Consider the following 21,944-nt stretch of genomic DNA (forward strand, 5'->3'; position numbering starts at 1 on the left):
GTTCGGATTTAAGACGTCCGACAAACAGCAGCAAACTATACTTTGTAAAGTGTGTGGGGCAACAGTTCTGGCTAAGAAAGGAAACACAACCAATCTTTTCTACCACCTCAAAACCAAACATGCTACTGAATACCAGCATTGCCAGGCAATGCAGCCAAGTTCCAATTCGAAGAACGCAGGGCAGCGTCAGATCCAACAACAACAGATCCAGACCTCCATCCAGAAGGCATTTTCAAAAGGTACTCCTTACTGTAGAAAGAGCCCGCGATGGACTGAAATTACAAGGGCCATACATTTTTACTTGTGTAAGGACATGGTCCCGTTTCAAACTGTAGAGAGGCGCGGCTTTAACGCCATGATCAAGGCTATTGATCAACGTTACGAAGTGCCAAGCCGCAAGTATTTCACAGAAACGGAGATGCCAAAATTATATGCCGAGTTCCGCGAAAAGGTTCAAAAAGAGCTGTGTGACTTGAAATACTTTGCCACTACAACGGACCTGTGGTCCAGCCTTACCATGGAGCCCTTCATCAGCCTGACCATTCACTATATAGCGGACGATTGGAATCTTGGCAGCCGGTGTTTGCAGACGTCGTACTTTCCTGCTGAACATACGGCCGAGGAGATAGCACATGGACTCAAGGAATCGCTTGAGTCCTGGGGTTTAAAAGAAGAACGCCAAGTATGCATCACTACTGATAATGGAACGAACGTGGTCAAGGCAGCGTCTCTGAATGATTGGACCAGGCTGCAATGCTTCGGGCACAGGCTGCACCTCGCCATCGGTAGGTTAAAACATTTTGTGCATAATATAATGTTGCATTTGCGTTTAGAGATGTAGAATTTGCCTCTTCAGTTGTATAGCCAATGCTATTTTAATGTTGTTGCATTTGTGTTAACCTGTTAATTGGTAGCGTCACACATGTGATCGTTCGAAAGCGGGCCCCACAGAGTACCGTCACACGTGTGATTCTGAACATTCCAACCGACTATTTTCCGATAGACAAAAACTATATGACAAACGCTATATTATGGCTTTAAAATTTACAATTAGGAGGCTAACAAGTATCACTAGCAGGTAGTAGCATAGCTACGAGTATTATGCTAGGTTGCTAGGTAACGGAAGCTAAAGTGTGAAAGACCCCCGAATTGACCGTGCTGTTGCCTTATGCAAGAAGATTGTGAGTGCCTTTTCACACTCTTGGAAAAGAAGAAAAGAGTTGAAGAAAGCCCAGGCAGAGTACCATCTTCCCTTTCATCGGCTCATCACAGAAACGCCAACAAGGTGGGGGTCACGCCAGTTGATGATCCAGCGGGTGCTTGAACAAGAGAAGGCCCTATCACAGGTACTGAAAGCAAACAGGAAAACCAGACACCTGGTACCCACTTGGCAAGATAGAGATGTCTTGGAATCTATAAGCAAGACCCTCGGCCCACTGCTGGAATTCACAGACGCGCTGTCTGGAGAAGAGTATGTCAGTGTGTCGTACATCAAACCCGTTCTCCATCTTTTCAACAACACTGTTCTTGCTGCATCTGATGATGACACAGAGCTGACCACAGACATGAAAAAAGTCATCCTGGGGTACTTAAACAAGAAATACTCAGACCCAGAAACGGTTGACCTGCTGGATATGGCCTCCTTGGTCGACCCACGGTTCAAAGGTAAATATATAGCTGATGACCACCAAGAGTTCATCAAGACCAGAGCGGTAGCAGAAATTCTGTCACTGTTGGAGGTGCAAGCTGCAACGGTCACAGAGCCACACACAAGCACAGAAGCTGCAGCTGATGGTGCTGAAGCTGCTGGTGGTGCTGAAGTAGCTGTTGAGAGGCAATCCAAGAGGGTGAAACGGAGCCTGGGAAGCTTTTTCAAAAAGGCCTCCGATGGCACAGCTGCTCTCGCTGACAGAGAGGCCATCGAAGTGGAGCTAAAAAGTTACCTGCAGACAATGCAGGTTGATGGAGAGACTGACCCACTGGACTGGTGGCGGGTGTACCAAGCTAATTTTCCAAGGGTGGCAAGACTGACCCAGAAATATCTCTGTATCCCGGCCACAAGTGCTCCTTCAGAAAGGGCATTTAGCATTGGTGGCAACATTGTTACATGCCACCGGTCTCTGTTGAAGCCAGAGACTGTGGACAAGCTTGTGTTCCTGGCAAATAATCTTTAGGGCCTAACAAATGACATGGTGTAAACACAATCTCAGTGAGTGCCCGATTTTAAGATTTGTTGTTGTGTTGCTTTTTAATTGAGAAGACACCAGTTTTTCCTATTCTGTGCATCTTGTGTGTCCTTTAAGAAAATAACAAAAACTACATTTGGTGCCTTCTGCACCGTTTTGCTCTTTTTACTGTCTATGGCATGGCACTACTGTAAAGAAACTTTTATTCTTGAAACATTTTCTTTAGTTGACATATGTGCCTTATACTGGAAGTATTTTCTTTATTCCAAAAAAAGATTATTATTTAATTTTGCACTTTGTTTTAATTTGAAGTACTAATTCATATTATCCGTTCCTTTATTAACAAGACACCTGTTTTCATTTCATTACAAGAACAAAATGTTTAAAACCAAATGCGTTACATTAGGCTGCATGTTCAAACTTTGTTTGAAAGGCTATTTAAAGTATCTGTGCATTACAAAAAATCATTTTCTTTGCCTAATACTGAAAGTATTTTCAGTACAGTGTCTGTTCCTTAACTAAAGACACTGCAATATTATGTTGTATAATTACAACATAATGCATTTTTGGACAATAAATGTTCTCAAAACTACATACGTTTCTTTCTTAAAAGAAAATAATACATTTAGCAGTTTGGCTTTCTTAGGGTCTATGTAACCTGTACTGAAATGGTTCTATTATAATTTATATATCGTGATATATATCGTTATCGCAATATGCCGCAATGTATATCGCAATATGGATTTTAGGTCATATCGCCCATCCCTAATACACACACACACACACACACACTTTGCATTAATTTAAGCGCTAAATAGTTTTTGGAGCTTTACGTAATATAAACGTTACGACTTATATTGTTATATTTGCCAAATGTTTTTAACTATGAATATTATTATATTTAACTTGAATGTTTCCGTTTTGGACACATTTGTGCAGAGAATTATGATACTATCCGTTCTTAAAGGGGTAATTAATTGCAAAACCGATTTTACCTTGTCATAGTTAAATAACTACAGTTTGGTGGGTAAAATGGACATACAGTGAACCTCAAAATCCATTGACACCTCTGTTCTTTGTAAATCTCACAACTTGAAACTGCAGCTGTAAAACGATCGGTTTCGAAAAAGCTGAATTTGTGACATCCCAAATGTAGTATAACCTTTGTCACGCCCCAACATTTACATACAGACCAGCCCTCTGGTGTTCTGGCCCAGGATCTCAGACACTAGTTTAGCTGCGTGCTGCTCTGTGTACTTCCACTGGAATTACAAAGGATAAAGTTTGGAAGTTTTTAAAGGATATTGAAAATGGACCATCAGAAATGCAGTGTTCCAGTCTGTACAGGGAATGCTGACACTTTTCAGAGTCTTCCAAAGGAACCAAACACTCGCCGGGCTGTGATGTTTGTCTATGAGAAGATCCCTGTGCAGTTTGACCCTCAATTACACATTTGCTCAAACCATTTCACCGAGGACAGTTTTGAAAACCTGGGACAATGTAAAGCAGGATTTGCTATGAAGCTGTTGCTGAACAGAGGTGCGTTCCGACCGTATGTTCATCACAACCGCAAGCTGTAGTATGATGTCGCTAACAGTTATTAGCAATGCTAACGTATCCTTCCTGTATCTAGCATCGTTAGAATGTGTGATGATTTAGTTTATTGGCAATGGGGATAACGTTATTTCATGTTCCTGACTGTTTCATTCAAATAAATAACCCGTGTTGTCATTTAAATCTACAATTCAAGATGCATGTTTGTCCAGATCTATTTGTCAGCAAGATAGCTAGAGCTAACTGAAGCTGAGTTGAATCACGATAGTTTGTTTGCTAAGCTGTAGTGCTAACGTTACCCACCTAAGTCGATCCTGTTTGCTTCGACAACAGAAGTGTAAACAACTAATGTTATCATTTCAAATGATATCTAGTCAATCTGTTGAAAAGTGTTGTGTAGACTCAATAGATTTATTTGTACGTTTTTATTTCAAGTCTCCACCTTCGATGTTTCAGTGAGGGCTGGTGGCCATGTTGCGTCTTTGCTCCGCAGCTTCACTTGTTGTAAACCAACCAATCAGCGCGCAGCTCATCTATATATTCATGAGCATACCATAAAAGGAGAAAAAAAGAGATTTTCCCAGGGCTATTTCACAGGATGCATCAGGGCTCATAGAACAGCAACTGGGCCATTTTCAGCCCAACCAATGTTACATACCATATTCAGAGACCTTAAGGAACAGTGTGAAATACCCCAAAAACCCAGTCATTGACCCCTTTTAAACTCCAGATTGATTCTCCTGCCGATTCTCGGACAAAGCCATGCATTGATTCAGAGCGTGCAAGAGAGAGGGGGCTCTTCACAGACGGGTCCGTTGTAGTGAGAGAGAGAGAACGTGAGTGGGGGAAGGGGCTGAGCAAATAAATGCGCTGCGCGCAGCTCTACAATGACATTTATTTTTACATGCGAAGGCAACTTCAAATCTCTAAAAACGATTAAATTAAAGGGAAATATTTTTTGCTGACGCTAAAATATTACTTTACACATCCTCGAGTCATAAACCGATACTCCTATTCAATCAGAAGTTCAAATGATTCTAAATGATTCGACAAATCCTGGCCACTCCTTTCTCCTCGGCTTGAAGCAAAGGCACACTCGACTGCGAAATGCATGTTCCCCACACGGAACAAACTCGACTTCGTGCCGAGGACCCGGACACAGCTCTCGCTTCGGGTGTACAGGGATTGGATCGCCCTAAGAAGGGCCCACCTCACCCCGTACTTCCACAGTATCTCCCGGGGGGACATATATTTGTTCATTTTTGTTAGTAACTCCTTCTTTTAGTATCGTTGAAGACAACCTTGAAAGGATATTCTGTTAACAATACACCCTCAGATTTTGCAGTTCCAGTACAACCTAACCTGTGGACAAAATTCATGGATGGCTGAGCGGTTAGGGAATCGGGTTAGTAATCAGAAGGTTGCCAGTTCTATTCCCGCCCGTGCCAAATGACGTTGTGTCCTTGGGCAAGGCACTTCACCCTACTTGCCTCGGAGGAATGTCCCTGTACTTACTGTGTCGCTCTGGATAAGAGCGTCTGCTAAATGTTATGTAAATGTAAATATTTATATCATGAATATATAACTGAATACAACACTGGAAACTGTCCACAGTTATAAAGTTGTAATTAGAGGTGTTGAAATTAATCAAATAATTGATGCATCGCGATGCGGACATGGACGCTCATTAAATTTCTGTCCGTGGCATAAACATTCAAATGAAAAATGACGTTCTCACTAGCCTAATCCATTTCATCTAGACCTATGACAGACTCTAGTCTCATCTGGGTCTCATTTACCTGATGTCATTCGTCGCGATTTGCATACGTGCCAGAGCAAAATGGTTGAGGGTGGTTGTAAGATCGTCCTTAAAAATGCAACAAGCGTTTTAAAAGCTGAGATACGGAAGCATTTCGGATTTTACCAATGGGCTGGGAAGCACAAACTGGATAAGTCACATGCGATATGCAAAGCCTGTCACACCAAAATTAAATACATTGGGAACACTACCAACTTATGGAATCACGTTAGCCGTTTCCATCCTGAGTTGACACCTGCTGCGGAAAATTCAAACCCTGGGCCAGCGACTCCGAGGATTGATGTGACTCTGTTGTCAATACCACCCAACTCCGAGCGAGGAAAGAGAATAACCCAGTCTATGGGAGTCTTCATAGCAAAAGGTTTACAACCTTATTCCATCGTGGAAAATGAGGGATTTCAGTATATGGTGAGGATGCTTGAGCCGCGGTAAAAGATCCCATCGCGTAGCACCTTTTCAGAAAAAGTGGTGCCTGGTCTTTACAACGACACCAAAGCTCAGATGATCGCTTCCATGAGCAAGGCAACACAAATTTCCATAACGTGTGATTCCTGGACTTCGGTGGCAACCGAATCATTCGTTACCGTGATAAATGAGGAATGGCAGATGAAAATAAAATATAATGAAAGATTGTTTATATCTTACTACCGTATTTCATCAATTAAACGCTGCGGCGTTTATTACACAATGTTCATTTTTGGTGCAGCATTTATTCGAGGGTGGCGTTTAATTGGTAAGAGTGATTTAGTGAATTGTAGCTGCAGTGCGGCGGCCATAGACAAAGAATAGACAAGGTCAAACACAAAGCATAGTGTAACATTGAAGCCGCGTGTGTCTACATTGTGTAGAAATCTGAAGCTGCATGCCTAAACGTTCTTACACTTTAGCTTTCAAACAGAAAGCTGTGCAGAAAGCACTCACCAGCAGCAACAGATCTGTAGCACGCGGACTTGGGGTTGATGAAAGGCGAATTCGCGAGGGGTGAAGTCAGCTACCTCGCTATATTGTACACTTGTGATTTATTTGTGCAATAAATACTGTGTTTTAATTTTTTTTTTGGGTGCAGAGTTTAATCGAGAGTGGTGTTTATTACACAATGTTTATTTTTGGTGCAGCATTTATTCGAAGGTGGCGTTTATTTGAGGGCGGCGTTTAATCAGGGAAATACAGTACTTGTATTTTTGGATGAAAACAACCATATGAAGTAATATAGAAAACTGTTATATTGAATTGTACAGTATCTTAATGCATTCTGTCAAGTCAAATATCCTATATGGCTTTAATAGAAACATTTATTTGACTCATCGAGATATCGAATTGAATCGCTGACATGATAATCGTAATCAAATCGGGAGATCAGTGAAGATTCACACCTCTAGTTATAATCACATTTACATTACATTTAGTCATTTAGCAGACACTCTTATCCAGAGCGACTTACAGTAAGTACAGGGACATTCTCCCAAGGCAAGTAGGGTGAAGTGCCTTGCCCAAGGACGCAACATATATTTTTTGGCACGGCCGGGAATCGAACCAACAACCTTCTGATTAATAGCCCGACTCCCTAACCGCTCAGCCATCTCATTCCCAATCACATGTAATACCATCCACCCTGTTCAAAACACTTGACACAGTTCTAATTACATGGCAAATTAGAGGATGATCATCAGATATTTTATTAGATTTGTTTTGTTTCCCAATGGGCATGTTTCTGTGTCCCTCGGCAGGCATCTTGGGGTCTCCGACTCAGGAGGATCTGAACTGCATCATCAACATGAAGGCCAGAAACTACCTGCAGTCTCTGCCTGAGAAGCCCAAGATCCCTTGGGACAAGCTCTTCCCCAAAGCCGACAGCAAGGGTAAGGCACTGACATACGTGACAACCTCTTCTTAAATCCTAGTTGAAAGTGACTTACACACACCAGACAGATTATATTCCAAAACCACACAGCAAATCTATATAATGTGAAAATATATTCTATGGAAAATATATTCTATGGTTCCTACATAGATTCTACACACATCTTTACTCAGATACCCTCTTCATGGGTCAGCCTAAACGTGGAAAAGAAGGTTCTTACATTTTGTTCATTTAGCGGACACTAACAAGTGACAAACAGTACCAACAGTAATACGAATAGTGCAAATAGAAAGTGCAGCAGGATTTCACCGGTCAAAAGTGCACATTTCAAACAGTATTTTGGATCAGTCTCTACCTTATTTTTCGGAAAATAAGCCGCATTTTTTATAAACCGCATCCCACCAGAATGGGAGCTTTGTGTTTGTAAATCTGAATATATACCGCACTGGAATATATGCCGCACTTGATACGGGAACAATGAACTGTCCCTCAACCAACCTAAACCCTCAAGGAAGACAAGGAAAAACTCCCAAAAAACTCTCAACAGGAGAAAAAAAATGGAAGAAACCTTGGGAGGAGCAATTCAGAGAGGGATCCCCTCCTCCAGAGACGGTTGGTGGGAGAGAGGAGCAGAACACAGGCTAAACATAGTCATACAGTGTCGATGGGTTTTTAAAACACCAAAATCCATTATTCAACTTTATAGATGTAGGACAGGACCGGGAGACTCGCGACCAGGTCCAGCGTTGGCTGACCGACGACCAGGCAGGTGCTGACAACTCAAACCCCCCACACCACAAGGGATGTGTGTGGGGGGGGACAGAGAGAGGAGAGCAGGGATTAGAGAATGCCAGGAGCAGCTAACAGTTACAGTCATAATAGAATGAGATCCCCACCGGTCAAGTGTGGACTGGTGCAGCAATTTAACAGAGCAAAAAAGGGGAATTTGATGCAACCCCACACACCAAGACAGCGACAGCCCCCCTCATTTGGAACATGAAATCTGTTCCAGGGGAAGAGAACTCTAAAATAAGTTATACTTAAAGAATAAGGATGGAAACAACCCGTCCCCCGTTGCCTCCAACTAATAACATACTTACCTTTAACAGTCGTAGAATTGACTAAACAATAAAGTTTTTAACCTAATTTTAAACGTCGAAACAGTATCAGACTCCCTAATTGAGACGGGTAGTTTATTCCAGAGAAGAGGCGCTCTATATGAGAACGCCCTACCTCCAGCTGTTTTTTTCTTAATTTTGGGAACCACCAGATAGCCGGCATCTTGAGATCTAAGTGTCCTTGCGGGGCAATAGGGTGCAAGGAGACCGGAGAGGTACAGTGGTGCCAATCCATGCAGAGATTTGTAGGTTAGTAGTACATTTTGAAGCCATACTAAAGCGTTTGTGGCCTAGTTTTTGTTCATCGGAAAATATTCAGTTGGAATGTTCGAAATCGCATATGCAACGTTACGCTGTGAGACCTGCATGGCTGCATGGTGGCTGAGCGGTTAGGGAATCGGGCTAGTAATCATAAGGTTGCTGGTTCGATTCCCAGCCGTGCAAAATGACGTTGTGTCCTTGGGCAAGGCACTTCACCCTACTTGCTTCGGGGGGGATGTCCCTGTACTTACTGTAAGTCGCTCTGGATAAGAGTGTCTGCTAAATGACTAAACGTAATGTGCAACGCTACTCCGGGTTAAATAACATCCATGAAAAAAGTGCTTCTACAGTTTTGTTATAAAAACATTCTATAAGCCACTTCGAAATATAAACCGCACCACCACAAGAAAAATGTAAAATCGTGTTATAAACCGTGGTTTTATTTTCGAAAAATAAGGTATTAAACTGTTGGCGATCCACGGCCCGCCTGCGGATATTTAAGTACTAAACTACTCAATGAATATAACTGCTATTTGCACTGGTACACATGCCATATATCGTTGGAAAGCTGGCTTTGTGTGATTCGTAAACCATTTCAAGATACAATCACAACAGCAGGTACAATCAACCTCTTTGTCCGACCACCAACACATACAAGAACAACGGAGACAACTTACCTTTCAAGGCTTACAGTAGTACACTTATACATAACATCCCAACAAAAACGGTCTTGTTGCATAACGTCAAGATGATCCAATCAAGTAAAATATTTAGTCCAAAACACAGTATTACATCCTTAAATACCCATGGACTCTTATTGTATCATTCTAAAGTGGTCAACTGTTGCGCTATAGTTATTCAGTAGCCAACGAAAGACTGCATAAGAATGAGCGAGCCCCCCACACTCCTTTTGTCTAAAGATCTAGCTAGCTACAATTGGTTGAATGAATGACTTGCACGTTGTATAGCCAATGAAATTCTCAACACGATATGGGGGTGTAGAGGGAAATTGCACACCTTCAACTAAATCTGTGCTTGCTCACAATTGCCACAAGTTTTGTGCATCTGTGCAACAAAGGTAAACAGTGTCGTTTGTTGGCAAAACGGACTAAGAACCAAATATTTGCTCCAAGAAGTGGTGAAAGAATGCCAGTGCTTGAATTTGGTACCATTTGGATCGCATATTCTCCCGAAATTGTATCTGTGCGACCTCAAAATATATTTAGGAGCTTTTGTGCAAATGCAAATTATCGTTATGGTGCGACCTGTTTGAATTTAAAAACGCTCGCTAATTAGCCTAATGCACAATATGTGCCTGCTGTGAGCTGATACAGTGACCGGTCTAAAGTTCTATCCAAAATGACATAACCAGTTCAACTTCATCTTTACGTTCTTAACTTTAATGCAGATTTTAGATAAGGTTTAGATAGGTTAAAATGAGCCGTCAATCACTCCTTGTCACTGTGCTCTGTAGTCATGTGTAGGGGTGTAACGATACATGTATTCAACCGTTTTGGTACAGTTCGTTCGGTTCAGTACAGGGCTGTGCACGGGTGAGTTCCCGGAACGGAAATTCTGTGTGTTTATTTTCCGCTGGCAGGGTTAGGAACGCCCGTGTGCGTCATGGCTACCGCTAGCGATAAACCGGAGCTTCACGACCCTCCCCTGTTGCTAAAGTCTCCTGCTTGGGAACACTTCGGCTTCCTTGTCAAATATTGCAACGGAGAAAGACAAGTGGACAAAACAAGGGCAGTGTGCCGACACTGTACCCGATCAGCTGAGATCGGGTACGTTTCCGGCAACACAACAAACATCCTAACTCATCTGAAACAGCACCACCCGATGTGAATATTACTGCTACAAGGGGAAAAAACACCTTAGTGCAAACACAGCTGACTTTGGCATTCAAGCAGCCTCTCCCTAGAAATTCAGATTGGGCCAAAGCTGCCATCTGAGTTTTTATAGCAGCGGATCTAAGACCGTATTCATTTGTTGAAAAAAATGATTTTAAACACATGCTAAAAGGTGATTGAGCCGCGGGATGAAGTACCCACTCAAGAATATTTTATTTAACTTATTACCAGGCAGCATTTTTCAATAGTATTCTTTTTTTTTTTTCATATTTTGTATAATGTTACAATAAATTGTTGGTTTACAAATAATAAACACGCAAATAAACAAGCAAATTTAGGTTTTGCATTTTGTTCCCATACTGAACCGAAAATGAACCGAACCGTGACCTCAAAACCGAGGTACGTATTGTGATTTTTGTGTATCGTTACACCCCTAGTCACGTGTCAGGGAGCTACCGTATTTTCCGGACTATAAGTCACACTTTTTTTCATAGTTTGGCTCGCGACTTATAGTCAGGTGCGACTTGTATATCAAAATATTTATAGTTTAACATGTTTTTAAATGTTCATACTTTCATACTGACTGACATGAACCAACGAGTTCAACGGATTCAGTGATGTGGAATGAGATCAGGAGCTTGGTGAACTAGCTTACCGATAACTTGCTTGTTGGATTTGTTTGCTTGTTATGTTAATTAAGCCTATTCAGCCTCCCAGGTATTATCTTTATGCTATTATGCAGGGCTGCCAACTCTCACGCATTGGCCGTGAGACGCATGCATTTCAACCAGTTCACACGCTCTTACGCCACACCTTGTATTTCTCAAGCTGAGAATCCAACGCCAACCAAGTAGTCCTGCTAACGTTGTAAACAGTAGGCTAATGGACGAGGCGCAGGCACACGGAGTGAATCAAAATAGACGCGATTAAATGTCTGTTCTTGGATTTTGTGAAATACATTTCTAAATATATGCGACTTATAGTCCAGTGCGACTTATACAAGTTTTTTCCTCTTCATGACGCATTTTTTTGACTGATGCAACTTATACTCCGGAGCTATTTCAGGGTTTTTCCTGCATAGAGAAAATTTTGGCGCGCGCCAAAGCCGTTTTCCCGAGCGCCAATGACAAATCCCGAGCGCCAAAGGCAAAAAAAGTCTGCGATGAAAAACAAAAAACAAAGCTGTGTTCATCACGCGTGCAATGCATGTCAGCGAATATGTTCTCAATAGTATGTTTCAAGTAGGCTACAGCCGAACCCTCGTTCTGTTTTGATAAATAGTAATTGAGTTGATAAGCGTGTCTTCTTGTCTGATCAATACGCAACAGTGAGTTGCGCAAATGGACAGAGCGGCCAGTAAACTGTCGTTCCGCTGCGAGGGCAGCCCGACGTGCACGAATACACCTGTAAAAATGCAAATGAAATTTCCACTCAAAATGCTGACAAAAGTTTGATTTACGATTTCCAACGCAGCCTCCATTGGTATTCTTAACCTGGAATGATAATATATAGTGCAGTGTTTCCTCTATGGCTACATTTCTGCCGCCACGGTATCAGAAATCAGGCTGTACAAAATTTTAGGCCGTCTATCAGCAGTGATTGTTAGAGTGCATGTCGGAGAATTGCACGGACACACGCACACCGCAGTTGAGATTGCGTGTGTGCGTCCTTGAGAACTGTAAGTCGTATAACTTATGTTGTCAGTTCATTTAAGCCTGTTATTGTATAAGTCTATAGTTCTTGCAAATGTAAATCAAGTTAACTGGTGATTTTCGTTGTTTGTATTCTTCCCCTGCTAGCTCAATTGTCTGTTGATTCGATAGCGATTGATGCCCTTGCTCAGGTTTATATTTTAGGTGCATTATTATGCTGAAGTAGTTTTAATTAATAAAAAGTGTTTTTTTTGTTATTATTTGCTACAGAATACTTAGCCTATCAAGATCAAATGAAGCAGGCAGTGTACATGCTTCAGAGTGACCTACCTTAATCGATAGGCTAGGCTACTGACCATTTACAATAAGTTGTTACGTCAATTTTTAATTGCCAGCATTTATGCCATTTAGAACATACTTCATGAGTGTAAGGTGTCTTTAAGTAGCCAAACTTTATTGCTTTAGGGGAAATAGGAAGAAAATATGTACATAATTACATTAGACTATTACATTAACCTCCATCCATCCATCATCTTCCGCTTGTCCGGGGGTCGGGTCGCGGGGGCAGCAACCTAAGCAGGGAGGCCCAGACTTTCCTCTCCCCGGCCACTTCCACCAGCTCTTCCTGGGGGACCCCGAGGCGTTCCCAGGCCAGCCGAGAGACATAGTCCCTCCAGCGTGTCCTGGGTCTTCCCCGGGGCCTCTTCCCAGTGGGACGTGCCCAGAACACCTCACCAGGGAGGCGTCCAGGAGGCATCCTTATCAGATGCCCGAGCCACCTCAACTGGCCCCTCTCGACGCGGAGGAGCAGCGGTTCTACTCTGAGCCCCTCCCGGATGACCGAGCTTCTCACCCTATCTCTAAGGGAGAGCCTGGACACCCTGCGGAGAAAACTCATTTCGGCCGCTTGTATTCGCAATCTCGTTCTTTCGGTCACTACCCACAGTTCGTGACCATAGGTGAGGGTAGGAACGTAGATCGACTGGTAAATAGAGAGCTTTGCCTTTCGACTCAGCTCCTTCTTCACCACAACGGACCGATGCAGAGCCCGCATCACTGCGGACGCCGCACCGATCCGCCTGTCGATCTCGCGCTCCATCCTTCCCTCACTCGTGAACAAGACCCCGAGATACTTGAACTCCTCCGCTTGGGACAAGATCTCCTCCCCGACCCCTAGATTGCACTCCACCTTTTTCCGGTCGATAACCATGGCCTCAGATTTGGAGGTGCTGATTCCCATCCCAGCCGCTTCGCATTCGGTTGCGAACCGCTCCAGTGAGAGCTGGAGGTCACGGCCCGATGAAGCCAACAGGACCACATCATCCGCAAAAAGCAGCGACCCGATCCTGAGGTCCCCAAACCGGACCCCCTCAACGCCCTGGCTGCGCCTAGAAATTCTGTCCATATAAGTTATGAACAGAATCGGTGACAAAGGGCAGCCCTGGCGGAGTCCAACCCTCACCGGGAACAAGTTCGACTTACTACCGGCAATGCGGACCAAACTCTGGCACCGGTCGTACAGGGACCGAACAGCCCCGATCAGGGAGTCCGGTACCCCGTACTCCCGGAGCATCCCCCACATGAGCCCCCGAGGGACACGGTCGAACGCCTTTTCCAAATCCACAAAACATGTGTAGACTGGTTGGGCGAACTCCCATGCATCCAGAACCCTGCCGAGGGTATAGAGCTGGTCCACAGTTCCACGTCCAGGACGAAAACCACATTGCTCCTCCTGAATCCAAGGTTCGACAATCCGACGGACCCTCCTCTCCAGCACCCCTGAATAGACTTTCCCAGGGAGGCTGAGGAGTGTGATCCCCCTAAAGTTGGAGCACACCCTCCGGTCCCCCTTTTTAAAGAGGGGAACCACCACCCCGGTCTGCCAGTCCAGAGGCACTGTCCCCGATGTCCACGCGATGTTGCAGAGTCGTGTCAACCAAGACAGCCCTACAACATCCAGAGCCTTAAGGAACTCCGGGCGGACCTCATCCACCCCAGGGGCCTTGCCACCGCGGAGCTTTTCAACCACCTCGGCGACCTCAGCCCCAGAGATAGAAGGGCCCTCCCCCAATGTCCCCAGACTCTGCCTCCACGTCGGAACGCGTGTTGGTGGGATTAAGGAGGTCTTCAAAGTATTCCTTCCACCGATCCAGGACGTCCCCCATCGAGGTCAGCAGCGCACCATCCCCACCATATACAGCGTTGACAGTGCACTGCTTCCCCCTCCTGAGTCGCCGGATGGTGGTCCAGAACCTTTTCGAAGCCGTTCGGAAGTCATTCTCCATGGCCTCGCCGAACTCCTCCCACGCCCGGGTTTTTGCCTCCGCGACCGCCAAAGCCGCATTCCGCTTGGCCTGCCGGTACACATCAGCTGCCTCTGGAGTCCTACCAGCCAACAAAGTCCGATAGGCCTCCTTCTTCAGCTTGATGGCTTCCACCACCGAGTCCGAGGGTTACCGCCGCGACATGCACCGACCGCCTTGCGTCCGCAGCTCCGGTCAGCCGCCTCAACAATGGAGGCCCGGAACATGGCCCATTCGGACTCAATGTCCCCGGCCTCCCCCGAGACATGGTCGAAGCTCTCCCGGAGGTGGGAGTTGAAGCTCCTTCTGACAGGGGATTCTGCCAGCCGTTCCCAGCAGACCCTCACATTACGTTTGGGCCTGCCAGGCCTGACCGGCGTCTTCCCCCACCATCGTAGCTAACTCACCACCAGGTGGTGATCAGTTGACAGCTCCGCCCCTCTCCTCACCCGAGTGTCCAAGACATTCGGCCTCAGATCCGACGACACGACTACAAAATCTATCATCGAACTGAGACCTCGGGTGTCCTGGTGCCAAGTGCACATATGGACACCCTTATGCTTGAACATGGTGTTCGTTATGGACAAGCCGTGTCTAGCACAGAAGTCCAACAACAAAACACCGCTCGGGTTCAGATTGGGGGGGCCGTTCCTCCCAATCACGCCCCTCCAGGTCTCACTGTCATTGCCCACATGAGCATTGAAGTCCCCCAGGAGGACGAGGGAATCTCGGGGAGGAGCGATTTCCAGCACCCCTCCCAGAGACTCCAAAAAGGGTGGGTACTCTGCACTGCCATTTGGTGCATAAGCACAAACAACAGTGAGGACCCGTCCCCCCACCCGAAGGCGGAGGGAGGCTACCCTCTCGTCCACCGGGGTGAACCCCAACGTACAGGCGCCGAACCGAGGGGAAACAAGTATTCCCACCCCAGCTCGACGCCTCTCACCGAGGGCAACTCCAGAGTGGAAGAGAGTCCAGCCCCTCTCAAGGAGACTGGTTCCGGAGCCGATGCTGTGCGTCGAGGCGAGGCCGACTATATCTAGCCGGAACTTCTCTACCTCGCGCACCAGCTCCGGCTCCTTTCCCGCCAGCGAGGTGACGTTCCCGGTCCCTAGAGCTAGCTTCTGCAGCCGAGGATCGGACCGCCAAGGCCCCCGCCTTCGGCCGCCGCCCGTCTCGCACTGCACCCGACCCCCATGTCCCCTCCTGCGGATGGTGAGCCCACTGGAACATTAACCTGTTCCGAAAAATAGGTGTAGTTTGGGCGGGGGGGGGGATGCAAAACACCTGGGAATAAATACATTGATTAGAAAGAAGAAAAAAAAGAATATATATATATACCCTTTTTTTTTTTTTGAGCACCGAAGACCCATTTTGACCCAGGAAAAACCCTGGATTTATAGTCCGGAAAATACAGTAACTTGCACCAAAGTGGAAAACTACTTACACTAACACAATATGGAGTTTGACATCTGTTTAGCTTACTTGCTAAGTGAAAAATCTTTACATGCCAAGTAAATGTATCAATCAGCCTTTTTAACTAAACTAATTATTTAACTAAATATTTCTAACAGTTGCGCCTAACTTTTTAAAATTGGGAGCACCAGTGCTACCACTCTCACTTTTGCAGATACAGAACAGCTTGTCCACGCCTTCGTCTCCCCCAGACTGGACTACTGCAATGCACTCCTCATCGGGAGGTCACTCCACTGGCTTCGTGTCTCATTCAGGATTGACTACAAGGTCTCTCCCTCCTCACCCATCAGTGTCTCCACGGAAATACCCCCCCCCCACACACACACACACACCTCAAAGAACTTCTCACCCCACAAACCTCCACGCGGACGCTCTGATCTGCTGCAAAATATCTCCTGAAACCTCCGAAGGACTAAGCTGCCTACCATGGTAGTTTGGGCTTTCTGTTTAGCCGCTCCCAGTCTGTGGAATACTCCACAGAGTAAGTTGTTCAAGAAATTTTATCTGGATCAGAATTATCTGGATTTTAAAATCCCATGTTTTGCTATCCAGGATCAGGTAATCCATCTTACTTTTGTACTGGTTTTTCAAAGCAACATTGGATGGATCACCCTGATCAAACTTTTCAAGATGGCCAAATCTGGATTCCCAGTGTTGTAAATGAGACTACGTATAACAATGTAGGCCAATGTAGTAGGCTAGCCAAGTAAAGAACAGGTCAATAGCCAGCATGGGGTCACTTTTAAGTGTTTTGATTTGAAGACACCGAAAAAGATAAAATAAAACAATCCAAACAGTCAGAGCCATCATCTGACCCACAAACAATTGAAAACAAACAAATATACATCTTCACAAATACAATGTGAATATTTTGAAGATGTGTTTCAAAATCTGAAAAGGGCTAAATGTCCAATAAATACCTAAATTAAAGAACTTTCAAAGTTAGTCTTCGGTTGTGGAGACCAGTTTTTTTGAAACTGTACTTTAAGGAGGCGGATCTCAAGTTGGGCTTTGGTTTGCTGAAGTTGGGAAAGAGTGATTTGTTCTTCTGCCAGAAGAATCTGTACTTCACTTCTGCTCTTACATATAAATACATGTATATGAATGACATGATACAAATATAGTTTTATTTTACCAATTTCAAATTTTATTACATTTTGTTGCTGAAATCCACCCTGAATCAACCCTTCTGCTAGGATCAGAATGATCTAGATTTTTTTGGATCATAGGTATCCGAATACCTCCGAAAAAGTTAACAACCCATATTGAAGGTTTGTTCCAGATCAAAACCAAGATTGGATTACGTGATCTAATCTTTCTTGTTTTTAACCTGTAGCACTTTGAGATTTTTGACTAAATATAAAGTGCTTTATAAATACAATTATAACTAGAGAGGGTACAATTTCTGGGGAAATTGTATGGTATGCTTGCTTGCGTCGGTTGCAGGTGGGTCCGTCCACTTACGTTTTTCCCTTCTAGTGACATTTTTCAAGCATTTAGCCTACTCATATTGCATAATTAAAGGAGTGATTGACTGTTTTTTTGGGGTATTTCACACTGTTCCTTAAGGTCTCCGAATAGGGTATGTAACATAGGTTGGGTTGAAAATGGCCCGGGTGCTGTTCTATGCCCCCTGATAGATCCTCTGAAATTTTCCCAGGAAAAAACACTAGCTTTTCTCCTTGTATGGTATGCTCATTAATATTTAGATGAGCTGCGCGCTGATTGGTTTGTTTTCAACGAGTGAAGCTGGGGAGCAAAAACTCAACACGGCCAACAGCACTCACTGAAACACCAACATTTGAAATGATAACGTTAGTTGTTTCCACTTCTGTTGTCGAAGCAAACTGGATTGACTTAGCTAGGTGGGTAGAAAGTTACAGCTTAGCAACCAAACTATATTGTGATTCAACTCGGCTTCAGTTAGCTAGCTCTAGATATCTTGCTGAAAAATAACCTGACAAAGATCTGATATGCATCGTGAATTGTAGATTTACATAACAACACAGGTTATTTATTTGAATGAAACACAGTCAGGAACATGAAACAATGTTAGCCCCATTGCCAATAAACTATGTTAAATCATCACACCATTGTACCTATGCTCTTGCGTTAGCAAGCTAAACTAGTTCACATGCCTACAGTGTAGTAGGGAGGACAAACCCGTTTGAGCGTTTTCCTGAAATACGTTTTAATAGTTATTCCTGGGGAAATGATGGAATTAAATTACATATTAACCATACTGAAATACGTGTGCACAATAATATCAACAATATTTGCTCAATTTAGGTTTTTAATTTTACCTCGAAGCTACTTCCGTTAATCAGCTTTGTGAAAAAGAGGCTAGTTTTACGACAGTGACTTTGGATGTAGCCTACTTTAACATGCTAGCTGATTAGCCAGTACGAGTGAGATATGTAAACAGCTACATTAACAAACCTCTTGTTTGTAAAATATGTAGTCTTAAATACGATGGGAACACATCACATAAACAACTCTAAAACGTCCGACACGCCAAATGTTGTCATTTTTTGTCAAGCGTCCCTGAAGCTCAAATTCCGAGTCGGAGTTCCATGAAGCTTTTCATTGCAGTGAATGGGGTGGAGAAGCGTTTCTTCTCTTGTCTGTACTCCTATATTGTCCAGTAGATTTATAATAACATGTTATCAAAAGTGGACCTCTAAATTACTTTTTCGTTGTCTTTATTTAAATGAATGTAATTTTAATTAAGTTATTCCATTGAAACATAATACATGTAATATAATAATGACACAACTTAAATTTGTTCAAGAACAACAATGTTTAATATGCATATTTAATAGGAAACCTAACTCATTTTCCAGAGGGAATCAAAAAAACAGTTAACCCATTTTAGCCAATATGGGATACTGGAAAATTATTCCCTGACCCCTAGCAAAAAGGCGATCGAGCAAGCTCCTGGAAAATGTGTAGTTAATTGAAGGCACGTTCATCTGAAAAAGAGAGAGAAAAAAGTGCACATTTGTAACAAATACTTATTGACAATAAGTTACTTTATAAACATATTTATGAAAACTTCATTTTACTATACAACCTCACTGCAAACGGGATGTGCTGCTGCTGTTTCATTTTCTCTTCATACCTGAAATTAGAAATACATAAATGATTAAATATTAATATCAAACCTGATCAACAGCCTTACTAGAGTCAAACTGCCAATATTTAGCTATATAAACATCCTATAAGAGATAAGAATATATGCAGAGGGAACTATTTACATCAGAAATCTTACCTGAAAGAAAAAGATTATATTAGATACACAATAGTTACAAATAATTATACAGCTATCTTCAAATTATAGCCAATGCCCTACTCTATACTGTTGGCTTTTAAATCCCGCTCAACAGTCTGCCAATGCCCTACTCTATACTGTTGGCTTTTAAATCCCGCTCAACAGTCTGCCAATGCCCTACTCTATACTGTTGGCTTTTAAATCCCGCTCAACAGCCTTGCTTTACAACCTATGTAAATCTGACTTCATGATTTAAATAATCATCTAAAAGAGGACATTCGTAAACCCCCTCCTCTTCGTCCTCACCCTCGTACTCTACAAGAAGCAAACTACCTGTGCTACAGCCTACTACTCTACCTGGATACCAGCACTCCAACCCATCATCACTATCTATGTACATGTGTTTTATTTTCCTGCCTATCATGTCTGCAGCACTGACAGACAACAACTCCACATACCCCTCCTGAAAATCGGACCATAAATCAAACCACCACAGTCTCTTTTCCCCATCGTATCTTACATGGGAAATGGTCTTACCATTGACCTCCTTTTCCCCTATAACTGTGGCTCTGTACCAGACTTTAGTCCCATCCTCATCAAACCCATGTCTGATGATTTTACCAAGGAGCTGGTCTGCCGACTGCACATCAGGTACTATGACCTTTGAGAGCCCCCCCTCTTCCTACCTGAATCCCGAACAAGCGCCTGCTGCTTCTCAGCAAGGCGTATAAATTCAGCCTTTGCCTCTGCCAAAACATGTGCTGATGCACACTCATACTGCCTATCCTCAGTGTCCTCCAACTCCAGAGGTGCCTGAACTACACTCCTAAGATTCCTAGTGAGAGTCTCTAAAGGCAATCTTCTCCTGTCCTTACTTAGATTGAAGACACCATTCTAATTTTTCATCCCTAGTACCACCCGTCTAAACCTCAACTGTGCTGATACAGCTAACAGTTTGGATCTCTCACCTAAACTCTCTAGTTGCTCATCTATTTCATCTAAAGTTGTCCACAAGCCCCCATACTTACCGATCTCCAATGTCAGCTTTTGCTTTGTGGCAACATCCCTAACTTCCCTCTCTCTCTATTTGACCCTAGACGCCTGCAAAATTCTAAGTCTCTCATCCCTAATGGCTTGAGCACGCTCACAGAAAACGGCTCTCTGTTCTTGCACTGATGCTCTAGCTACAGATAACACATGTGCTTTCCTGTTTCCTGTTCCTATCTAACCCTGACAGCCAATCCCAAGACCGATTCTGCTTGAAAAGCATCATGCCCTCTAGTGTGTTGACCTTTGCCCTAGCTTTCTCTCAAAGAAGCCTATCAAAAACCCCAAAGTCGCGCTCACAACTGACATTGGTTTTAGGTGCTGAGGCAAGTTGGTCAACCAATTCCTCAGACACATCTGCATAGCGTCCATGCACTAAGTGGTCCGCTAGCATGCTGCTACACACCTTAACCAGGCTGGCTAAAACTATCTTGACAGCCTGCACTGTCAAACCATCAAAATCTATGTCAGTCTTTCTAGTCAAACACTTTAAAACAGGACTATCATGGACAGCTATGTCCTCAAAGAGAGTCACTTCCCCTGTAAGAAGTGAAGCTCCATCCACCTGCCACTCTCTAAGCTTTCTGACAAGCTCCTGATACCTGCCATTCATTACCAGCACATTTCCCTTCCTAGAAAGTGCCTCCCACACAGGATCAACAACTAACTTCCCTACAAGCCCCAAGGCCCGACAACCTGCAAGGAAATGAGGAACATTAAGATCCTCATACACAGCCTCTACTAACCTATTGTCACTTCTATTGGCACAAGAGAAATCCAAAATATCCCTACTCAAAAAATACAAACCTGCTGAGTTGTAAAAGGTGACATTTGCCCTGTTTCCCTTAAAAGGAGCAAGGGGAACGAAATCCGTTCCGTTCCTGTCCATCAAAAATGTTCGAAATTGAACCGGCTTGCCACTCTTTTCACAGCCACGCTCTTGAATGAGCTTACACACTATTCTCAAAAGGTGTACAGCTCCGCTTTCACCACAACTCTTCTGGAAACCGGGGTGCCTAGAGCTTCCAATCTCTGCACTGCCAAAAACCATGTCTTCCCAGGTAGACAAGGCAGTGTTTGCTTGATGGGCCAGACCATCAATGAGATGCAAACCACAGATCAGCTCATTCACCACAGTCTTGCTTTCTCTACCTCACTGCACTGATCAAAGTCCTCAACTATGTCAGGCAGGATACTGGCTCTGTACTGAGCTAGTATTTCATTGAACCTCTTCTCTGTGCTAGCCCTGTCACTCATCAGGTTCTTAATTTTGGAGAAAATGTCTTTCACAAAAATCACTAACTTCTTCACCACCACTGCTAACAACATCATGAATCATCTCCCGCACAGTATCAAACGTGCACTGGGCAGAACCGGATGCCTGTTCTCTCACACCTAAATGGAGTCTAGTACCATCCTTTAAAAAGATGCCTGCAGTGCCATATTTGTGTCCAAACTTACTTGTTGCATCTGTGCAAAGGGTCAAGTTATTCTCTGACAACAGAGTACTTTGCAGATGCTGTAACGACACCTGTCTTGCTTC

The 21,944-nt window shown here is 43.9% G+C and overlaps 2 protein-coding genes across 2 annotated transcripts in view; one reads left to right on the forward strand and one right to left on the reverse strand.

Annotated features, from left to right (window-relative positions):
- Window positions 1-21,944, reverse strand: part of nudt9 (nudix (nucleoside diphosphate linked moiety X)-type motif 9) — a 241,099-nt gene that overhangs the window by 31,952 nt on the left and 187,203 nt on the right. The window lies entirely within an intron of this gene.
- Window positions 1-21,944, forward strand: part of mapk3 (mitogen-activated protein kinase 3) — a 56,861-nt gene that overhangs the window by 23,145 nt on the left and 11,772 nt on the right. The window contains exon 6 of the mRNA XM_062453753.1: window positions 7,287-7,418. Within this exon, the coding sequence (XP_062309737.1) occupies window positions 7,287-7,418 (132 nt within the window). The remainder of the gene's footprint in view (window positions 1-7,286; window positions 7,419-21,944) is intronic.

This window comes from Osmerus eperlanus, chromosome 2 (assembly GCF_963692335.1).
Source record: "Osmerus eperlanus chromosome 2, fOsmEpe2.1, whole genome shotgun sequence".
Classification (NCBI taxonomy): Eukaryota; Metazoa; Chordata; class Actinopteri; order Osmeriformes; family Osmeridae; genus Osmerus; species Osmerus eperlanus.